General features: G+C 50.2%; 1 protein-coding gene across 2 annotated transcripts in view; it reads left to right on the forward strand.

Annotated features, from left to right (window-relative positions):
- Positions 1-17648, forward strand: part of LOC111144397 (inhibitor of nuclear factor kappa B kinase subunit beta) — a 60253-nt gene extending 42605 nt beyond the window's left edge. For both annotated transcript variants that reach the window (XM_022498666.1, XM_022498667.1), the window contains 14 exons: positions 806-913; positions 2070-2199; positions 2564-2758; positions 3399-3513; positions 5278-5401; positions 5965-6116; positions 6293-6354; positions 7424-7533; positions 9139-9188; positions 9277-9376; positions 9585-9732; positions 12844-12971; positions 15200-15290; positions 16349-17648. In XM_022498666.1, coding sequence (XP_022354374.1) covers positions 806-913; positions 2070-2199; positions 2564-2758; positions 3399-3513; positions 5278-5401; positions 5965-6116; positions 6293-6354; positions 7424-7533; positions 9139-9188; positions 9277-9376; positions 9585-9732; positions 12844-12971; positions 15200-15290; positions 16349-16414 — 1579 coding nt within the window. In that variant the 3' untranslated portion in view covers positions 16415-17648. The remainder of the gene's footprint in view (positions 1-805; positions 914-2069; positions 2200-2563; positions 2759-3398; positions 3514-5277; positions 5402-5964; positions 6117-6292; positions 6355-7423; positions 7534-9138; positions 9189-9276; positions 9377-9584; positions 9733-12843; positions 12972-15199; positions 15291-16348) is intronic.
- Positions 17649-17978: the final 330 nt, after the last annotated feature.

Raw genomic sequence — 17978 nt, forward strand, 5'->3', positions numbered from 1 at the left:
TCAGACAGAGTAGAAAGAACAGCAGATAGGGGGTTCGAGTCCCCCGTTTCTGCCACACTGTAGTTGTGTGAACTTGAGTGACCCTGCGGATCTCCGTTTCCTTCCCACTGAATGGGAGACGAGAAACAGGCTCTCCCATATGGGGTAATTGTGGGAAAGGAGTCCGTGTTCAGTGTCAAAGTACTTGGTCCTCTTTGAAGCATACTTCACACTTACTTTCTTTTCCTCATCACCGAAAAGCTTTGAAACTAGTTGGGTTTAACACTTTGTCCCTTCAAATACTATTTTGGATGCGTCCACACATCTGTGAGTTCTCTCAGTTGGGAAATGTAGAAGCTCCTTCCCCGCAGGAGGTAGCGTGGAGCCGCCTGCTTTTAGAGGGAAGTGCGTTGTGCGGGCACGCATCCCGCCTATTTCCCATCTATGCGATCCGCATGCAGTGAGCCTGGTTCGGAAGTTCTCATTTTATCCTCTGTCAAAACGTGAATTTTGCCGGCGATAAAATGAAAAGTAGGAGAAATGATGAAGACATGCCAAGGGTGAGGTCAGGAGTCGGCAGTGCGGGCTGTGGAGCTCTGGGGGCGGGATGGTCGCTGCCGCCACCCCCGAAGGTCATCCAGACTAGCCTCTGGCTCCGAAAGAATCCATCCCAGCAGGATACTGAGGCACTGACTGTCACCCAAAGACAAAATTACGACCTGTGGGTATCCCGTACAGTCGTAAAGTGGATTTGTTACGGATGTAAAGTGTGTCTTGCCCGCTAAGTGACTTAGAGGCTCTAATTAAGGAGATGACCCATTGGCAGGCACTCCAAAGTCCGGCAGAAGAGTGAGATGGACATCGTTGTCAGTGAGGACCTGAACGGAGCCGTGAAGTTTTCAAGCTCCTTACCCTACCCCAATAATCTCAACAGGTAAGGCCCAGTGGTGCTTCTCTGGGTAGTTCTCATCCTCTTGTGCAAATAAATGTCTGCGATGGCACCAAATAGCTTTTAAATAGGTTATTAGGATAGCCTCCCATGACTAAGGACTTGACATAACCATCTCCGTCTTAAACTTAGAATGGATTCCCACCCCTCACCCTATCTAGAAATCCTCTTTCCTAAATTCACATAACAATTTATCTATACCTCTTACCACCCATACTGGCTTCTGCCTTGTGTATTACATCTAGTTTTGCATAGGGTTTATCTCCTGGTCAACTGGAAGCCTTTTCAGGGTAGGGAATTATGTTTGACTTCTCTTTGTACTCTTGTGTAGCCTTGTACTATGTCACAGTCAACAAGTCTTTGTAGTTTGAACAGCATTACAATCTAGTCTTAGAGCCCAAATGTGAACACTTAAATAGTAAGATTAGCATTGGTAGTAGTACAAAAGAAAGAGCAGGGCAGTCACGCACAACTGAGTAGCATGGATAACAATTACCCTGAGTATTTAGAGAATGGGGAGCGAGGTATCGTGTGGACTAGAACTCTGTGGAATGACTTTAGATGCGCTGGAACTTTCTGGAAGGATATGGAAAGATGTACAGAACATGGATAGATGAAGAGGAGCGAAGTTTGAGGGGGAAGGAATGAGGGGAACAAAGGCATGTGAGTAGGGAGTTGGTCTCTCCGGAGGCTGAGAACACCTGCACGAGGTGGACCTGTGTCTGGGAAGGAGTGTGACCTTTGTCGTGGGACCATGAGTGTTTATTTCGGTGGTGGGGTGGGGGGTGGCAGATTAACAAATCCGGCAGGATGGCATCTAGCTTGTGTGTGGGGCTTGCCTGGAGGTGGGACATGCCTGCAATGTTTAAAGAGCTTCATGGATAGATCATTCTCACGCAGCCCAGTGGAGATGAGTCTGTTGACCCACCTGTTGAGCAGTCTTGGTTTTCAGAGGATATTGTAGCAGACAAGAAGGGATGAGCACCCAGATCCTCAGTTTGGCTGGAAAATATTCGCTTTCCCTCAGGTTAATTCATTTTCAGTAATCCCGTGTCGGCTGTGTGTAGCAGTGCATGTACGGGAGGCCGCCTGAGAAGGGCGCGGGAGCCGTCCCCTCACACCATGCTCTGGTTCTCCGCAGCATCCTGGCACATCGACTAGAGAAGTGGCTGCAGCTGATGCTGATGTGGCACCCACGACAGAGGGGCACTGATCCTGTGTACGGGCCCAACGGCTGCTTCAAGGCCCTGGATGACATCTTAAACCTGAAGGTGAGTGCAGAGCCAGGTCAGCCTCAAGGCAGCAGGTCGGGTCCCCCATGGGCGGTGGCAGGGCTTGGGAAAAAGAAGAGCGCCTTTAAGAGCAGGTCCTGGGCCATCCAAGCAGTGGGAAGGAAGGCCCCGCGAGAGTGCCTGCCCCCCAGCCAGGTGACCTTGGCTGTGAGGTGGTAGCTGTGGACAAACAGGAGTATTAAAGACCAGAACGTATGAAGCTCGGCACTGGGGCTCCCTTCCCCCTGCTAGCCCAGCCCCTCTCTTTGTGGGAAATGTTGGGAGCAGCAGACGATCCAGGCAAGTAGGTGGGCCTCTCTGGAACGATGGGGTTTTTTCCAGTAACATCTGGGTTGTGTTGCAGCTGGTTCATATCTTGAACATGGTCACAGGCATCATTCACACCTATCCAGTGACAGAGGACGAGAGTCTGCAGAGCTTGCAGGCCAGAATCCAGCAGGACACAGGAATCCCCGAGAAGGACCAGGAGCTGCTGCAGGAGGCTGGGCTGGCGCTGATCCCTGACAAGCCTGCCGCTCAGTGTATTTCAGACGGCAAGGTGAGCCCCGATCCTCACTGAAGGCCCTGTGCTCCTCACACTGCGCTGCCCAGCTGTTGGGATTTCAGCTCTGCTTTGTCACACGGAGCACACACCTGCCTGTGTTTTCAGTTGGAACGTCCAGTCCCCTGCGTGGCCTAATGGGAGACTCGAATCCCTCCACGCTTGACTTGTTACTTCCAGACCGCTCACAGCGCCTCTCTGTTGCCAAGCAATGCGTCGTTCCCCCGTGTCAGCCAAAGCTGTTTCCAGTGTACTTCTCGTGTGCAGAACCGTGTGGACAGCCACCGCTGTGCACAGCACGGTCCCTGCCCCAAGGATCTGGGAAAGCCAACGTAGGAGAAACAAGCATGGGCTAGGAAGGGAGATGGCGAACATCTACACGCAGGGTAAAGACAATGGAGAATAGATAGAAAGTAGTAAGTTGTAAATAAGGCTTATGTTTGGATAAATGTAAAAGGAACAGGAAAGGGAAGCCTAGGCTGGCATCATTAAGAAAGGCTGCGTGGGTGCTCGGTACTTGCCGGCTAAAGATGATGCCATTGGTGAACAGCGGGAAACGCTCTGAAATCCCTGTTTTTACTTGGAAAAAGCAGGGGTGGGATACACAAGATCTCATCTTGTTCTCGTTCCTTTGCAGCTGAATGAGGGCCGCACGCTGGACATGGATCTCGTCTTTCTCTTTGACAACAGTAAAATCGCCTATGAGACTCAGATCTCCCCCCGGCCCCAACCTGAAAGCGTCAGCTGTATCCGTAAGAACATCACTGTTTTCTTAAAAAAATAATCACAGGGAGAGACAATGGACCAGGGGAGGGGTCCGCACCAAGGAGATGAGCTTACCTGGTCCCCAGGGCAGCCTTCTTTAGTTGGGGCTTATGCGTAGTCCAGCCAAAAGAGAGGAAAGAAAGTCTTCAACTTCAACGTGATCAGTAGAACTTTAAACACAGGACAGAGAATACCGCTGCAGCTCTCTGAACTTGATCAAATCAGATCTTTGAAGTTTTGTTTATATTTTAATAATTAATACATGTATGCGATACAAAAAAAGCAAAAGGTACAAAAAGAATAAACCGTGAAAAACAAGCCATCCTCTCTTCCCAATTTCCCAGTCTCTTACCAGGGAAACTGCTTCTGTCAGATTCTTGGGTATATCTTCCAGGAGTATTCTACTCATTTACTACTCATTTATAAAGTGTGTATACACACACACACACACACACACACACACATATACATACACACACATATATATATCTTTTTTTCTCCAACAAACTGGAGCATATGACATATACTGCTCTGCCCCTGCTTTTTTCACTTAATAATATATTTTAGAGATTTTTCCCCTGTTGGTTCATATAGCACTCCCTAATTTTTTTTTTAATAAAACTTTTTTCTAAAGATTTATTCATTTGAGAGAGAGCATGTGTGCGTGGGAGCAGGGGGAGGGGTGGAGGGAGAGGGGGAGAGAGAGAATCCCCAAGCAGACTGCCCACTGAGCTCAGAACCCGAAGCAAGGCTCAGTCCCAGGACCCTGAGATCATGACCTGAGTCAAGACCCAGTGGGCTGGAGCACCTGGGTGGCTCAGTGGGTTAAAGCCTCTGCCTTTGGCTCAGGTCATGATCTCAGGGTCCTGGGATCGAGCCCCACATCGGGCTTTCTGCTCAGCAAGGAGCCTGCTTCCCTTCCTCTCTCTCTGCCTGCCTTTCTGCCTACTTGTGATCTCTGTCTGTCTAATAAATAAATAAAATCTTTAAAAAAAAAAAAAAAGAAAGAAAGACCCAGTGGGCTGCTCAAGCAATGGAGCCACCAGGTGCCCTGAGCTCCCTAATTTCTAATGCTTGTGTCGTATTCCATTGTATGAGTGTTAGATGAACATACTGGTGCGTCCCCCATTCCTGCTACCACACACATACTCACACACACACATTTAGAATAAACAGATCAGGAGTCCAAAGTCTTCGTTCCAGACTTCCTGCCTATTTAAACATGTTCTAGTACTACTGGTTGAAGCTGAATTTTTAGAAAACTTCATATGACCTTAAATGTTATAAACATAAAGGTTTATTAAAAGCATACGAGCTTATATACATGTGAGTGTCTGTACATGGGTCACAAACTGTTTCTTCAAATCGATACTTGTAGGTATTTATTGACTGGTCCATGCTGGTGCTATTAATGGGGTACAAAAAAATATGTGTGACAGTAACCAGACTTCTCACCCAAAAAAGTTACGCAATAGCATAGTAGTTCTTCTTCTTTTTTTTTTTTTTAAGGATTTTCTTTATTTATTTGAGAAGGAGAACACAAAGGAAAAATGAGAGGGAGAAGCAGACTCCCCTCAGAGCAGGGAGCCTAATTGGGGCTCGATCCCAGGACCTGGGGTCCTCACCTACTGAGCCGCCCAGGCGCCCTGCATAGTCACTAAAAAATGTAAAAACACCAGTGATGTCGCGAGGCAGGACATGGTTAACCTCAGGGCGTTATTCTCTGATGGTCACGTATGTCTCTGTTCCAGTTCAAGAGCCCAAGAGGAACCTGTCTTTCTTCCAGCTGAGGAAGGTGTGGGGCCAGATCTGGCACAGCATCCAAACCCTGAAGGAGGACTGTAACCGACTGCAGCAGGGACAGCGAGCTGCCATGTACTGTGCCAGGCGCTTTGGGACTTATTTTAAATTGCTTGGTGGCTTTTGCCACAGGGAGGTGGCGGAGGCAGGGGCCCAGAAGCCACTGGTAGGAGAGACAAGAGGGAGACACTGGTTTGGACGGGCAGGAAGTGGTTGGCTGGGCAGGATTGAGGGAGAGGCCCTTTTAGACTTTACGAGGTGAGGGAGGTCAGCACATGGAGCAGGAGTGTACTGAGGACCGGGCTGGCTGAACTAGGGGCTGAATTTGGACTCTGGAAAAGCTCCTTGGAATTTGGGTCAGCAAAACTCCCCTGACTCATGCCGGGGACTGCCCGACTCCCTCTCCGGGTTGTTGCCCTTGGCATGGCACTGGGCTGAATTCCAGTTTTGGTGCAGAACCTCGTGCTTGCTGAGGGCTAGGAGATCATCTTTATGATTAGAGGGGGCTGCTTTTGTTATGACAATAATAATTACAGTAGGGACCTGCCTTGGCGTTTGAGGTGGTTTCAGTATTGTCCAGGAAATGCTATTTGGATCCCAAGGATGCCAGAAGGTTCTGTTTCTTGTGGTCCCTGCAGGATGAATCTCCTTCGGAATAACAGCTGCCTCTCCAAGATGAAGAATTCTATGGCTTCCATGTCTCAGCAGCTCAAAGCCAAGTTGGACTTCTTTAAAACCAGCATCCAGATTGACCTGGAGAAGTACAGTGAGCAAACGGAGTTTGGGATCAGTGAGTAAACTCTCTGCATTCCGCTTGGAGAGACCAATCCTGTCTTTTTTTTTTTTTTTTACTCTCTGTTCCCAAGTTTTTTTTGCTCATTGTATTTGAGTTTTTTCTTTTTTGTTTTTTGGGTTTTTTCATTTTGTTTTTCTTTTTTTCCCCCCTTTTTTTTTTTTTTTCCCCAGCGTCAGATAAGCTGCTGTTGGCCTGGAGGGAAATGGAACAGGCTGTGGAGCTCTGTGGGCGGGTAGGAGACTCCTGCTTCTAGATTCCTGTCCTTACTGAGAGGGGGGCTAAGGCTTCTCACTGCCTTTTCTCACTCTCTCCTCGAGCACTGGATCAGTTCGTGAGTCCGAAATCCGGTTGTCCTCGTCGTGCTCTCTGACCTTGCCTGGGCCTTGCTAGAAAGAGGCTAGGGTGATAGCCAGTAAAGCGGGCCCTGCAAGGGCAGATGGAGGAACCACCCAGACCTGGCGCAGCCTTGAGTAAGGGAAAATGGGCAGCGTCCTTGCGGGCAGCCCAGACCCCTTCCTCTTAGGGCCTCGGATGAATGATCGACACTCCATCCCACCAGGGGTTTTGCCTAGTTTTGTTGAGACACTAAATCGATAGGACAAAAATCGACTTGGACAAAAAGCCCAAGCATAAAGTCGTAGGACAGCATAAATCCAATACCACTGAAAAACGTTAATTGTGAGGTAAGGGAAGTAAGTTTAGCTTTAGTGAAGCCCACACAAATGGAAGACTGAAGGCTCCAAGGCCTTTTCTGGACCTTTCTCCATTTTCTGCTGTGAACTTGGGAAGGGACCTTCACCTCTGCGTCCTAACAACAGTTTCTATGAATCCATACGGGCATGTGTGCTTCCAGGTGGGTATGACGTAGATAACCACCCCCGCCACAGTGACAGTGAGTGCTGTGTCCCACCCTGGCTCACGCTCGCCTTAAGTTCTGCAATGGGAGCCTGGGCCTCCCCATGGAGGATGGACAAACGAAGGGAAGAGAAAGGAATGTGCTTCGGGCATCTTCTCTGTGCCAGGCCCGCTTCCAGGTGCTTTACCTACCGTATCTTACCCAACCCCGCAGTGGCCCCTTAGAAGCCTGTTGAGTGGCGGAGGGAGGAGACTCCGGCCCAGGTCACACAGCTAGAAAGTGAGGGTCGCACGCTCAGAACCCCGGCCATCGGACTCCAAAGCTGCATCCCTTCGAGCCAGCCAGTCGAGACTCTTCAGTGCATCTGGAGGGTGTTGCCCCCGAAATCGCACGCCTCAGAAGGCCCTTATTACGTCAGTTGACATTAGCACAGCTTTTTCCTTAGGAGAATGAGGTGAGGCTCCTGGTGGAACGGATGATGGCGCTCCAGACCGACATCGTGGACCTGCAGAGGAGCCCCATGGGGCGGAAGCAGGGCGGCACGCTGGACGACCTGTGAGTAGCCCTGGGCGGCGGGCCCACCCACAGGCGCCCCAGACAGGCTTCTGCATGGGTGTCACCAACAGCCAGGGGTGCGGGTGCGGTTACCCGGGCAGCTCTGCGACACTGTTCCGTGGAGCCCATGAGCCTCTGGCGAAGCGTCGTGTCATGTTCCAGAGATGGGCACATGGAGAGTTCCGGAGATGGGCGCAGCCAAACCACTGTCACCGCAGCCTTCATTTCCGCATCTCTCGAGGGGCGAGCAGAACTGTCTGACCTCACAGAGCTGTGAAGGTCACATCACACGACTCTGATAGAGCAGGTGTTCAGAAACTGTAAAGGCTGTGACAGAGGCTGCGTTCGCCACGCTAACTGACGTCATTGTCTGTGCGGCCCCCACTGATCAGGCATGGTTCAGAGACCAGAAAGTAGAACAGAGAAGGAGCCTGGCCAGTCTTAAGAGTTTGAACCCAGAAACCGTTCATTTGTATCTTTATCAGGAATTTGGCCTTGACTCCGAAGGGAATCACGTGGAGCTCCCAGGCTGCAGGTGGGGAGGGAAACAGGCAAGCGGCCTCAGACTCACAGGAGCTCTGGCTTGGGCTCAGCCGGGTCCCTCCGATGCCTTTACTAGGGTTCTTAGGCTCAGAAGCTCAAATATCAGAAATCTGGTGATTCGGAGTCTGTCTTTTCTCCAATCATTTAACCCTTTATTCTCCTTTAGTTTTCAAATGAAAGTCACTGCTGAAAATATCAGCCAGTTTCAGTGTTGAGGCTGGAAAGGGATAGAAGTTTGTGTTGCCTTTGGGCTTGAGTTTTCGGGGGGGGCCCATATTCTCTGGGCTTAGATCCGGCCCATATTCTCTGGGCTTAGACCCAGCCCAGTGATGGTACTGGGGTCATTATTGCAGAAGCCATATGGACAGGAAATTCCAAGGGACAGAATAGAAACTCGCTTCCTTGAGACTCTCTCTCATTAAACCTTAGCGATGGTTGGGGTTTGGTGACAGGGGCCATTATTTCCTTGTTGGAGGCATCACCTGTGCCATCTCCAGGGGTGATAATTTTCTCCAGTCAAGACAATGCCAGTCTTGCTTCTAAAAGCCAGTAACTGTTCTGGCAGAAATTAGCTAACCAATGGTTTGGGTTTTGTTTTTTTTTTAGATTTTATTTATTTATTTGACACAGAGAGACACAGTGAAAGAGAGAACACAAGCAGGGGGAGCAGGAGGGGGAGAAGCAGGCATCCCACTGAGCAGGGAGCCCAATGCGGGGCTTGATCCCAGGACCCCAGGATCATGACTTGAGCTGAAGCCAGATGCTTAATGACTGAGCCACCCAGGAACCCCCCCTAAGCAGTGTTTCAAATGTGCTTATTTGACCTTGCATCTTTTTTTTAAAATATTTTATTTATTTATTTGATAGATCACAAGTAGGCAGAGAGGCAGGCAGAGAGAGAGGAGGAAGCAGGCTCCCCGCTGAGCAGAGAGCCCGATGCGGGGCTCGATCCCAGGACCCTGAGATCATGACCTGATCCAAAGGCAGAGGCTTTAACCCACTGAGCCACCCAGGCGCCCCTGACCTTGCATCTTGACAGAGCTTCTCCTTTATATGTTTCAGAGAAGAGCAGGCAAGGGAGCTTTACAGGAGGCTTCGGGAGAAACCCAGAGGTATGTGGGGCCTTGTTCTGTCAGCGCACGATGTAGGTGCTCTCTGCCAGCCCCCTTGAGGAACTGTGGGCTCCTTCCCTCTTTCCAGACCAGCGAACGGATGGCGACAGTCAGGAGATGGTCCGGCTGCTCCTCCAGGCCATCCAAGGCTTTGAGAAGAAAGTGAGAGTGATTTATACGCAGCTCAGGTATTCGCCCCAACTTCCCTTCCCAAGGGTGGAATTTGGAAGAGCAGTGAGGCTGCCCGTGGGGTCATCTTCTCACTCCCCTCTGACTCACTTAACCTGCAGAAAATTTACCCACAGCTGCTGTTGGATTCGTAATTCCTAAGGATTATGTTCTCCTGCTTCCTCCAGCCCCAATGCCACTGGAGCTTGTCACATTTGTTCTTTACAGTAAAACTGTGGTATGCAAGCAGAAGGCTCTGGAATTGTTGCCCAAGGTGGAAGAGGTGGTGAGTTTAATGAATGAAGATGAGAAGACTGTTGTCCGGCTTCAGGAGAAGCGGCAGAAGGAGCTCTGGAATCTTCTGAAGATCGCTTGTGTGCGTGAGCCCCACGGCCCAGCCCTTAGCCCTCAGTACCCCCTGCCTCTTGGGGTCTTTCCACCTCTGCTGCTGTCACCACCCTCCAAGGGGGACCACAGAGCCAACAGCCAAGCCCTCTGCTGCCGCCGCTCCTCTCTCACCACCCTCCTCTGGCTGGGAGAGGTCAGGGAGGGGTGGGGTGGGGCCAGGCCAGGTGTTCTAACTTACGCCTGCATGTGTTTCCTGAGGCAGGTGCCGCCAGAGTCACTCCCTTGCGGTTCTGGAACCAAGGTGTTGGCAGGGCTGAGCTCCCTCTGCAAGCTCTAGGGGAGAATCCTTCCTTGCTTCTCCCAGCTTCTGGGGGCCCCAGGCGTTCCTTGGCTCGCAGCCGCATCATTCCAGTATCTGCCTGTGTCTGCACAAGGCCTTCTTCTCTGTGTCTGTCTCCTGGGTGTCATGTATAAGTACCCATGCCATTGGATCTGGGTCCTCTCTCAGTAGTCCAGGGTGATCTCCTCTCAGGATCCTTGACTGCATCTGCGCAGACCCCCTTTTCCACTAAGGTCATATTCCCAGCTTCCTAGAGTTAGGACATGGGCGGATCTTTGGGGGACCTCCATGCAGCTCACTACAGGGCATGTCTGCAGGACTAGTTCACCCTCACCCAAGTCTGTGCTGCTCAGTACTGTCGCTCGTACTTCCTGTGCCCGCTGTCTTACTGTCCATTTTATTTATTCATTTGAGAGGGAGGGAGACAGCGAGCACAAGCAGGGGGAGAAGCAGGCAGAGGGATAAGCAGATGCCCCGCTGGCTGGGAGCCCGATATGGGGCTTGATCCCAGTACCTGGAGATCATGACCTGAGCCGAAGGTGGACACTTAACCATCTGAGCCACCCAGGCACCCTCCCCCCATTGCCACTGTCGCTGTAGCTGAGATTCCGCTGCGTGTTGCTCAGAGAGAAAACGGGACACAAAAAAGAGCCTAAGACAGAGAAAGAGAAGAGCCAGGTAAAGGCCACGGAAACCAGAGCTGATGGGAGAGAGACCTGCGCCGTGCAGGCTGCAGAGAGGTTGCCTGGGACGAAGACCAGTTTAGTCACTGACACTGTTTGACAGAGCAAAGGGGAGAATGGGACGATAGTTGCTTAAGGTGGAAGCAGGATGCAAGGGTGGTGTTTCTAAGATGATGGGCTGGATCTGTAGGCCAAGCAGAAGGGGACAGTGCACCGGGACAGTCACAGTGTCAAAGGGGCAGGACACTGGAGTCTGCAAGTCATGAGAACAACGGGGTATCAGCGAGATGAGTGTGCATGGATGCCTCGGCCTTGAGAAAGTGTGGGTGACGTTTCCTCCTGTAAGAAAGGAAGAAAAGAAAAAAGGAAAGATGACAAGGAGAGAAGATTGAGGAAGGAGAGGGAAGTTGAGGTACTCCCGGGGATGGCCTGATCTGCCATCTGCATTCATGTGATGTTTACTGAGCCCTGACCATGTGCGCAGGAGCCTAGGAATGTGATGAAGATAGGTAAAGGAGGAAAGAAGCATGGGCCCTGACCCAGCAGCTCATAATTTGGTGAGGGACATGCACAGGGAAGTGAATTTGAATTTGGGGGCAGGAAGTATTGTTCAGCAGCTTGAGTGCTGTAAGCTGGGCTGTAGCATGAACGAAAAGATCCTCTTGAAAGGGAGGGAGGCACAGGGAACATCCACAAGGAGGTGTTGCTTCGGCTGAAGAATGAGTAGGAGTTAGGTGGGTAGGTGGTGAGGACCTTCCAAGCGAAGACTTGGCTCTCTCCGAGGCCCAGGACGTTGGCCTGAAAGAGTGGCTGTGTTCTGGGTGCTACACGCAGAGTGTTCAGGTGTGGGGGGGCAGGGTGTCGTGTGGAACAAAATGGGGAGGCAGGCAAGGGCCGCGCATATGCAGGCCACACTTTGTTCTGAAGGCATAGAAAACACCCCAGAATTTGTCTTCATCTTTCGTGCTGCAGGAAGTTAAGTATGGGAATGGTATGATCACATTTGGGCTCTAGAGAAATCCCTCGTGGCAGCTGGAGAACGGATTTGAGGCTAGGACAGACCTCAGCCCCTGAGAGGGAGGGGCCGCTCTGGGGGTGGGGGCTGGAGTCATGGAGCCCCTGTGCTTCGAGGGACAGGACAGTGGAAGGGCTGCCCTCCCGCCATACTCGCAGGCCCAGGCAGAGCAGAGGAGGCAGATGGCTGGTTCTCTCAATGGGTGACAAGCCGCAGGGTGAAACTGGGTGCTTGACTGACAGGTGGAAGCTGGACCTGACATTCAGCTAGAAGGAAGGATGTGGAACCAGGGCTGGTCCTCCAGCTCGCAGGGCTGAGTGGGATTGAAGTCACATGGGCTGCAGCAAGGGCAGGAGCCAGGTCCACGAGAAGATGGCGAGGCCACCGGACCGGGTGTTTGGCTGGATGCTTGACATGAGGTGCTGGGAAGGTTGACAGTAGGTCACGTCTGCGAGCTGCAAGCAACTAGAGCCCCAGCCGCTGGTTTAACCTTGACTGAGGGGGAGTGGCTGCGGCAGGCAGCGCGCGTGGGGGTGGAGGGGGTCAGAACGTTGTGCTTTTCTTCTCGGCTGTCCCACAGACGATGCGACTCACAGAAAGCCACTTACAAGCTTCTCGTGTGTCTCAGTCTTCTACTTGGAAAAACAAAACCCTGTCTTAATTTCTTTGTTAGAGTTCATTAAGCAGTCAAACTAATGAATTAAACCTGTGAATACAGGTACTCAAATTTCCCTGTATTTAGAATCTTTTATCAAAAAGTACACCTATAGTGTCTGCCTTTGGCTCAGGTCATAATCTCAGGATTCTGGCTCTCTGCTCAGCAGGGAGTCTGCTTCTCCCTCTGCTTCTGCACATGTGTGCACTCTCTCTCTCTCTGTCAAATAAATAAATAAAATCATTTTAAAAAGTACACCTATAGACAAGGATTTTCTAAGCCGAAATGCAAACTGTGGTCATGAGAAGGGATGTTGAGTCATAATTTATAGGACTAGCTAGTGTCTTGTGACCAGTTGTTTCATGAGAAAATACCATGGTGGGAATGCAAAGTTGTGATCATTTGCTCCAAAATTCTGTTGATTTTCTTTTGGTTTTGTCCTTCAGAGCAAAGTCCGTGGTCCTGTCAGTGGAAGCCCAGACAGCATGAATGCTTCTCGCCTCAGTCACTCGGGTCAGCTGCTGTCTCAGCCTTCTGCTGCCCCCAACAGCATACCCGAGGCCATCAAGAAAAGGTGGGTCACTCTTCCATGCCAGGCGTGATCGCCACGGGTGCATCGGGAGGGCATGGAAATGCTTGTTTATCATTGAGAGATCATTTCATCTGTCTAATGATTTCGTGCATGTTTTTCTTTGTGTTGGTTCATATGCCAGGCAGATGTATTTTACTCTCCTTGTCCCATGTAATTTGCTAGCTAAGTACTTTTCTTGTCTGAGGACTGGATTTCGAATTGCTTAATGAGGATATGGAAAGTGCTAGTCATGTCAGCCATCATCTGTTGTTCAAAACCGTATTCCCCACAGGGCATGCTCTGGTGGCCACACCACTGTCATCTTGCCTCCTCCTTCAACCCCCACCACTCTGAGTTACCAAGCTACGGTTTGCCTCCTCCTGCCTGCCCTCAACCCCCACTCCTCCCTTGCTTTCCTCTCCAGTCTCCTGGGCCATAGCCACAAGGTGGTGAACAGAATGTTTCCCCTCCCTGCTTCCTGTTGAGTACCACCTCCAAGCCCTTTCTGTTGGAGTGAATCTTCACAGAATGCCATTGGATCAAGTTGTTTTTTTTGGCCGGTAACTATTAGCATCTTCCCACTCCCCTAGAGGATCCAAGCTGAGCTTTTTCAGACTTAAACAGCCACCTTGGAGCCACTCTCCAGGCTGATCTGCTGTTCCCGTACAAACTCTTGGCCTAGTCCAATGGTTCTGGAAGTCTGATCCAGACCAGCAGCAGCAGCCACATCTGGACACTTGTTAGATGCAGATGCTGAGTCAGCGGCTCAGAGATGGGCCCAGCAGGCAGCTTTTCAGAAGCCTGAGCTGGTTGCTGATGCTCGCTGAGGTTCCAGAACCTCTGGCCACCTTCCTGCCCTGGGTGGTCCTCCCATCTGCAGGACATATCTGCTGTCCATATCTGGTTCCCCCTCCTCCAGTGCCCTGACCATTCACACACAGAGAGCTCTCTCTTCTTGGACTGCCTGTGCGGATTTTTGTGTCTAGTTCAGCCCCCTGCAGTTTCCTCAACGCCTTCTACTACGTGTCGGGCCTTAGGCACTGGCAATGGTTAAAATCATTCCCGGGACCCAGTCTTCAGACATGGAAAATAGATTAATGATTGCCTAGGGCAGGTGGAGGGGGTGCGATGGGAAAGGGCTGATAATGGGTACAAGGCTTCCTTCTAGATGATAAAAATGTTTTAAAACTAGATTGTAAAGATTGTGTCATTCTGTAAATATACTAAAACCATCGAATTAATACAGCTTAAATGGGTGAACTTTATGGCATGTAAATTACATTTCAATAAAGCTGTTTTAAAAGTCCTATTCCTGTGCTTGGGGAGTTCCTAGCCTGTGTGTTGTGGTACTAAATCACATGTGGCCTTAGATTCTTAACTCTCCCCACCCTGCGGTGAGCTTAAGGATGGTAACCAGGTCATGTGTCCCTTCCATTGCCCTCTGGAGCTGGCACTGAGCCTTCAACCTAGTTAGTAGCCACGCGGAAGGGGCTGAGCAAAAACACGGCCTGTGTTCCTTGTAGCAGAGCATCATGCTTTGCAAGGTGAGCAGTTCCAGGGCACTGTCTCCCTGCACTGGGCATAGTCCCGCCGTGATATCCTGGAGGCTCTGGAGAAGTCGTTCCAGGAGCACAGGTTGTCTGTATGTGTTATGGAGCTGAGGTTGGAACAGGACAGTGGCTTATTGTACTCTCCCCTCTCTCCCCACCGAGGTTCTTGAACTGACGGGTGCATTTCTAATCCTAGAAAAGAGAGAATGGATCAAATTCAATCAGTTCCCAGGACTTGCTTTTTCATAGATCTCTAGAAACTGTGGAAATTGTGAAATTACTTGGTCTACATAATTTTTTTTTCTATTTCAAAAATTGGAAAACAGGTGATTTGTGGGATATCTTCAGATTTTGGCAGTTTGGAGAGAATTAAATTCAACTATCTAGTTAAGTCAGAGCGCGCTCACTGACTTCTAACTTCTAAATTAAAAAGAGATTTTCTTTTTCCCACTGTGAATGGTAATGCTGACTTATGGCTGGGTGTGGGCTTCTGAAAAGTGCTTAGCAAGGTCAGTGAGATTACTTGTCAGGACCTGGCACTTGAAGACCCTCGGCGTCAAAATAATTGGAATTTAATTTTTAAAATCTTGTCCAAAGCTCTGTAGCCTGTTTTCTAAACAATAGTGTTATCTCTGAAAAACCACGTCGAGCATTTTCTAATACTGTGATCCTTTTCTCCAGTGGAGAGCTGGTGACTGAAGCGCACACCCTGTGTTCGCAGCTAGAACATGCAATGCAAGACACCATCAAAGAACAGGACCAGAGTTTGAGGGTAACGGGCTACGTATATCCTCGCTATTCCGTGTCCGTCTTTTCCCCGGCAAACCAGAAAAAGAAAACGGAAAGGCAATCCAGCATGTCCTCCGTCTCAGTCTACGCTTAACGATTTCCTAGTACATGTTATTACTCACAGAGATGCTAACAATTACTGAAGGGGGACAGGCACTTGGTGTGCAGTATTTCATTTAACCCTCGCAACACTCCGTTTTTATAAGGGAGGGGACGTCATTCTGAGAAGGTCTTTCTCTCCCTGCTGAGCGTCCATGTGTGGGGAGTACTGTGCAAAACTCGGGGGACAGGGCCAGACCCTGTCACAGCACCCCCTCTCAGGGGGCTTAGCGGTAGGTAGTACTAGTTACAGGGAAGCCAACTGGACAAAAAGTGAGTCAAGACACAGGTACATTTTAAGGCAAAGCTTACGTCGCTGAGAGAACCCGAAGTCATTCCTCAGCTTTTGAAAGGCCCTTTCCTGCCAAGACCGTGACCTGCTAGCTTCCCCCTGACTTCTCAGTTGTCAGAGGAATCAGACGGGATGCCACTGGTGATTGTAATCACTTCTTACTTATTCGGGTGTCTATCTCCGGTGAGGGGCTTTCTCTGTTCTGCGTTGCTGTGTGTCCTCCTCCTGACAGGGCGTATTTTGAGCATTTCACGGCCAAAGGGCACTTCTGCCAGAGGAAAAGGAAGTCTCATCCAGCCGTTTCATCTGGTAGGGTTGGAAATGGGTGGCTGAGGTAGCTCTCGGAACCACCTACCCACAGCGAGCATAAGTAAGTGCTGTGAGCCTCCAATAATACTGAAACTCCCCGTCTAGTTTCCGTGGTCACAGCATCTGAGGGACTTCTCACTAGGCCAAGGGAAAGTTCCTGTATGGTTTTGAAAACATAGGTTTAGCTCAAGAGTAGCCGTTAATAAGAAAATTACTATTAATGAGAGGATTGAAATTTCCCTATAAATTGTGCTGGTTTAAATTGTGCTGTCCCGAGGAGGACAAACAACCCAGGGTGTAGTGGTGGCCCCTGTATTTTTAACGTGCCTGTTGACTTTCAGTCTCTAGACTGGAGCTGGCTACAGACAGAGGAAGAAGAACAGAACAGCTTGGAACAGGCCTCTTGACTGTGTGGGTGGCCTTGACCACCTGATGGGGCTGCCTGGCCTGAAGTCCTCCCATGCTGGCCCCCTGCTCTAACGACGTCCCAGAAGTCGTCGGCACCCAGACAAAGGAGCCTCTTACTTTCCCTGGGAATTATGACATTCACCGCGGGCCAGGGGTGTGGCCCTCCGTGGGCACTACCAGCAACGTCGTCTGCACACTGGAAAGTCCTCCCTCACAGAGGCTCAGCAAACACTGAGGCCAGGCATGAGCTGCTTCCCCTGTTCTGGGAATGTGCGCGAGGTACTTGCCCCACAGACCGCTGGACAAATGTCTAATGGGACTCTTTCAGGACAAAGTATGAATGACACTTGTCAGCCTGTCCTCTCCTGACCCCTCCTGATCTCCAGAGGCCCTGATCCACCTGTCCTCACAGCTAGTGTTTCATCTGGATTCGGAACCAGACAGACTTAAACGGTAGACTTGCCTGGCCCCATTCTTTCTCTTCCTCTTTTCATTTCACTGCTGCTAAAACGTCCCTTTCCCCAACGACTTTAATGGTCGTGCTCCCTCCTGGGTACACCCTAGCTCTCCCCGGCCACCATCCTTTCCACCACAGGGTGGCTCGCGAGAGCCAGCACAGACGAGCAGCTTCCTTCCCTCGGGTCCCCGAGACCACCTGGGGGTGAGTCATCGTGGGGAAGAAGGAAAGAAGAGGGGACCTGTCAACCCCACATCTGCCGACACTGTGCCCACTCCTGCCCTTGCTCAGACGCAGCTGCGTGGGGCGGCATTGGGCCAGGGGAGCTCCTGCTTCTGTCATCTAGCAGTATTATTAAATTGACTTATTTAAAAAATAGTTTCTATATTTTGTAACAGAACTCAAACATTTGCACCGGGCTCCACAATCTATTTTTACAATATTTATGGTTAGGACTTGGGAACTCAAAAACCAACTTAACGCAAAATGTCATAAACCGAGTAGCACGTGGGTCACGTGGTGCGGGGCTGCACTTAGCACGGCTTCTTCAACATTTCACCAGACTTCTGTGCATCAGAGCAGGAAAGCAAAACAAGTCCGGATGATCATAAATAGGCGAGTTTGGTCGGAGAAGGAAGTTGGAATAGAGGAGTTTCACAAACTGGCTTCCATGGAAGCAGTACCAAGGGTTTCATGGTCAAGGAAGTTTGGGAAACACTTCAGGCTTTAATTGTCTCTTGGAGAGTCACACTGTACACTGGCATATTAAAGTTCTTGAGAGTCCTGTGATTATAAACCGCCTTAACCGTGTCGATCTGTTCACAGAACACATCGGACAATAGAGCCTTTCTCCTCCCCGCCCCATGTGAGTGTCACATTTCTTAACATCCCAAAGAGCTGGAATTGGAGACAGCATGATTTTGGAAACAACGGTGAGGAGCATAGTAGGAAGTCAGACCACAAAGACAGGCTGGGATGGGGCCAGACTGGGGAGGGAATGAATGTTGGGCTAAGGGTTTATGGGCTTATTTTATGGGTACTCAGGAGTCACTGAAGAATTCTGAACAAGAAAATGACGTCGCCAACAGAATGGTTTAAAAAGACCA

Source organism: Enhydra lutris, unplaced genomic scaffold (assembly GCF_002288905.1).
Source record: "Enhydra lutris kenyoni isolate GAN:26980312 unplaced genomic scaffold, ASM228890v2 scaffoldscaffold11, whole genome shotgun sequence".
Classification (NCBI taxonomy): domain Eukaryota; kingdom Metazoa; phylum Chordata; class Mammalia; order Carnivora; family Mustelidae; genus Enhydra; species Enhydra lutris.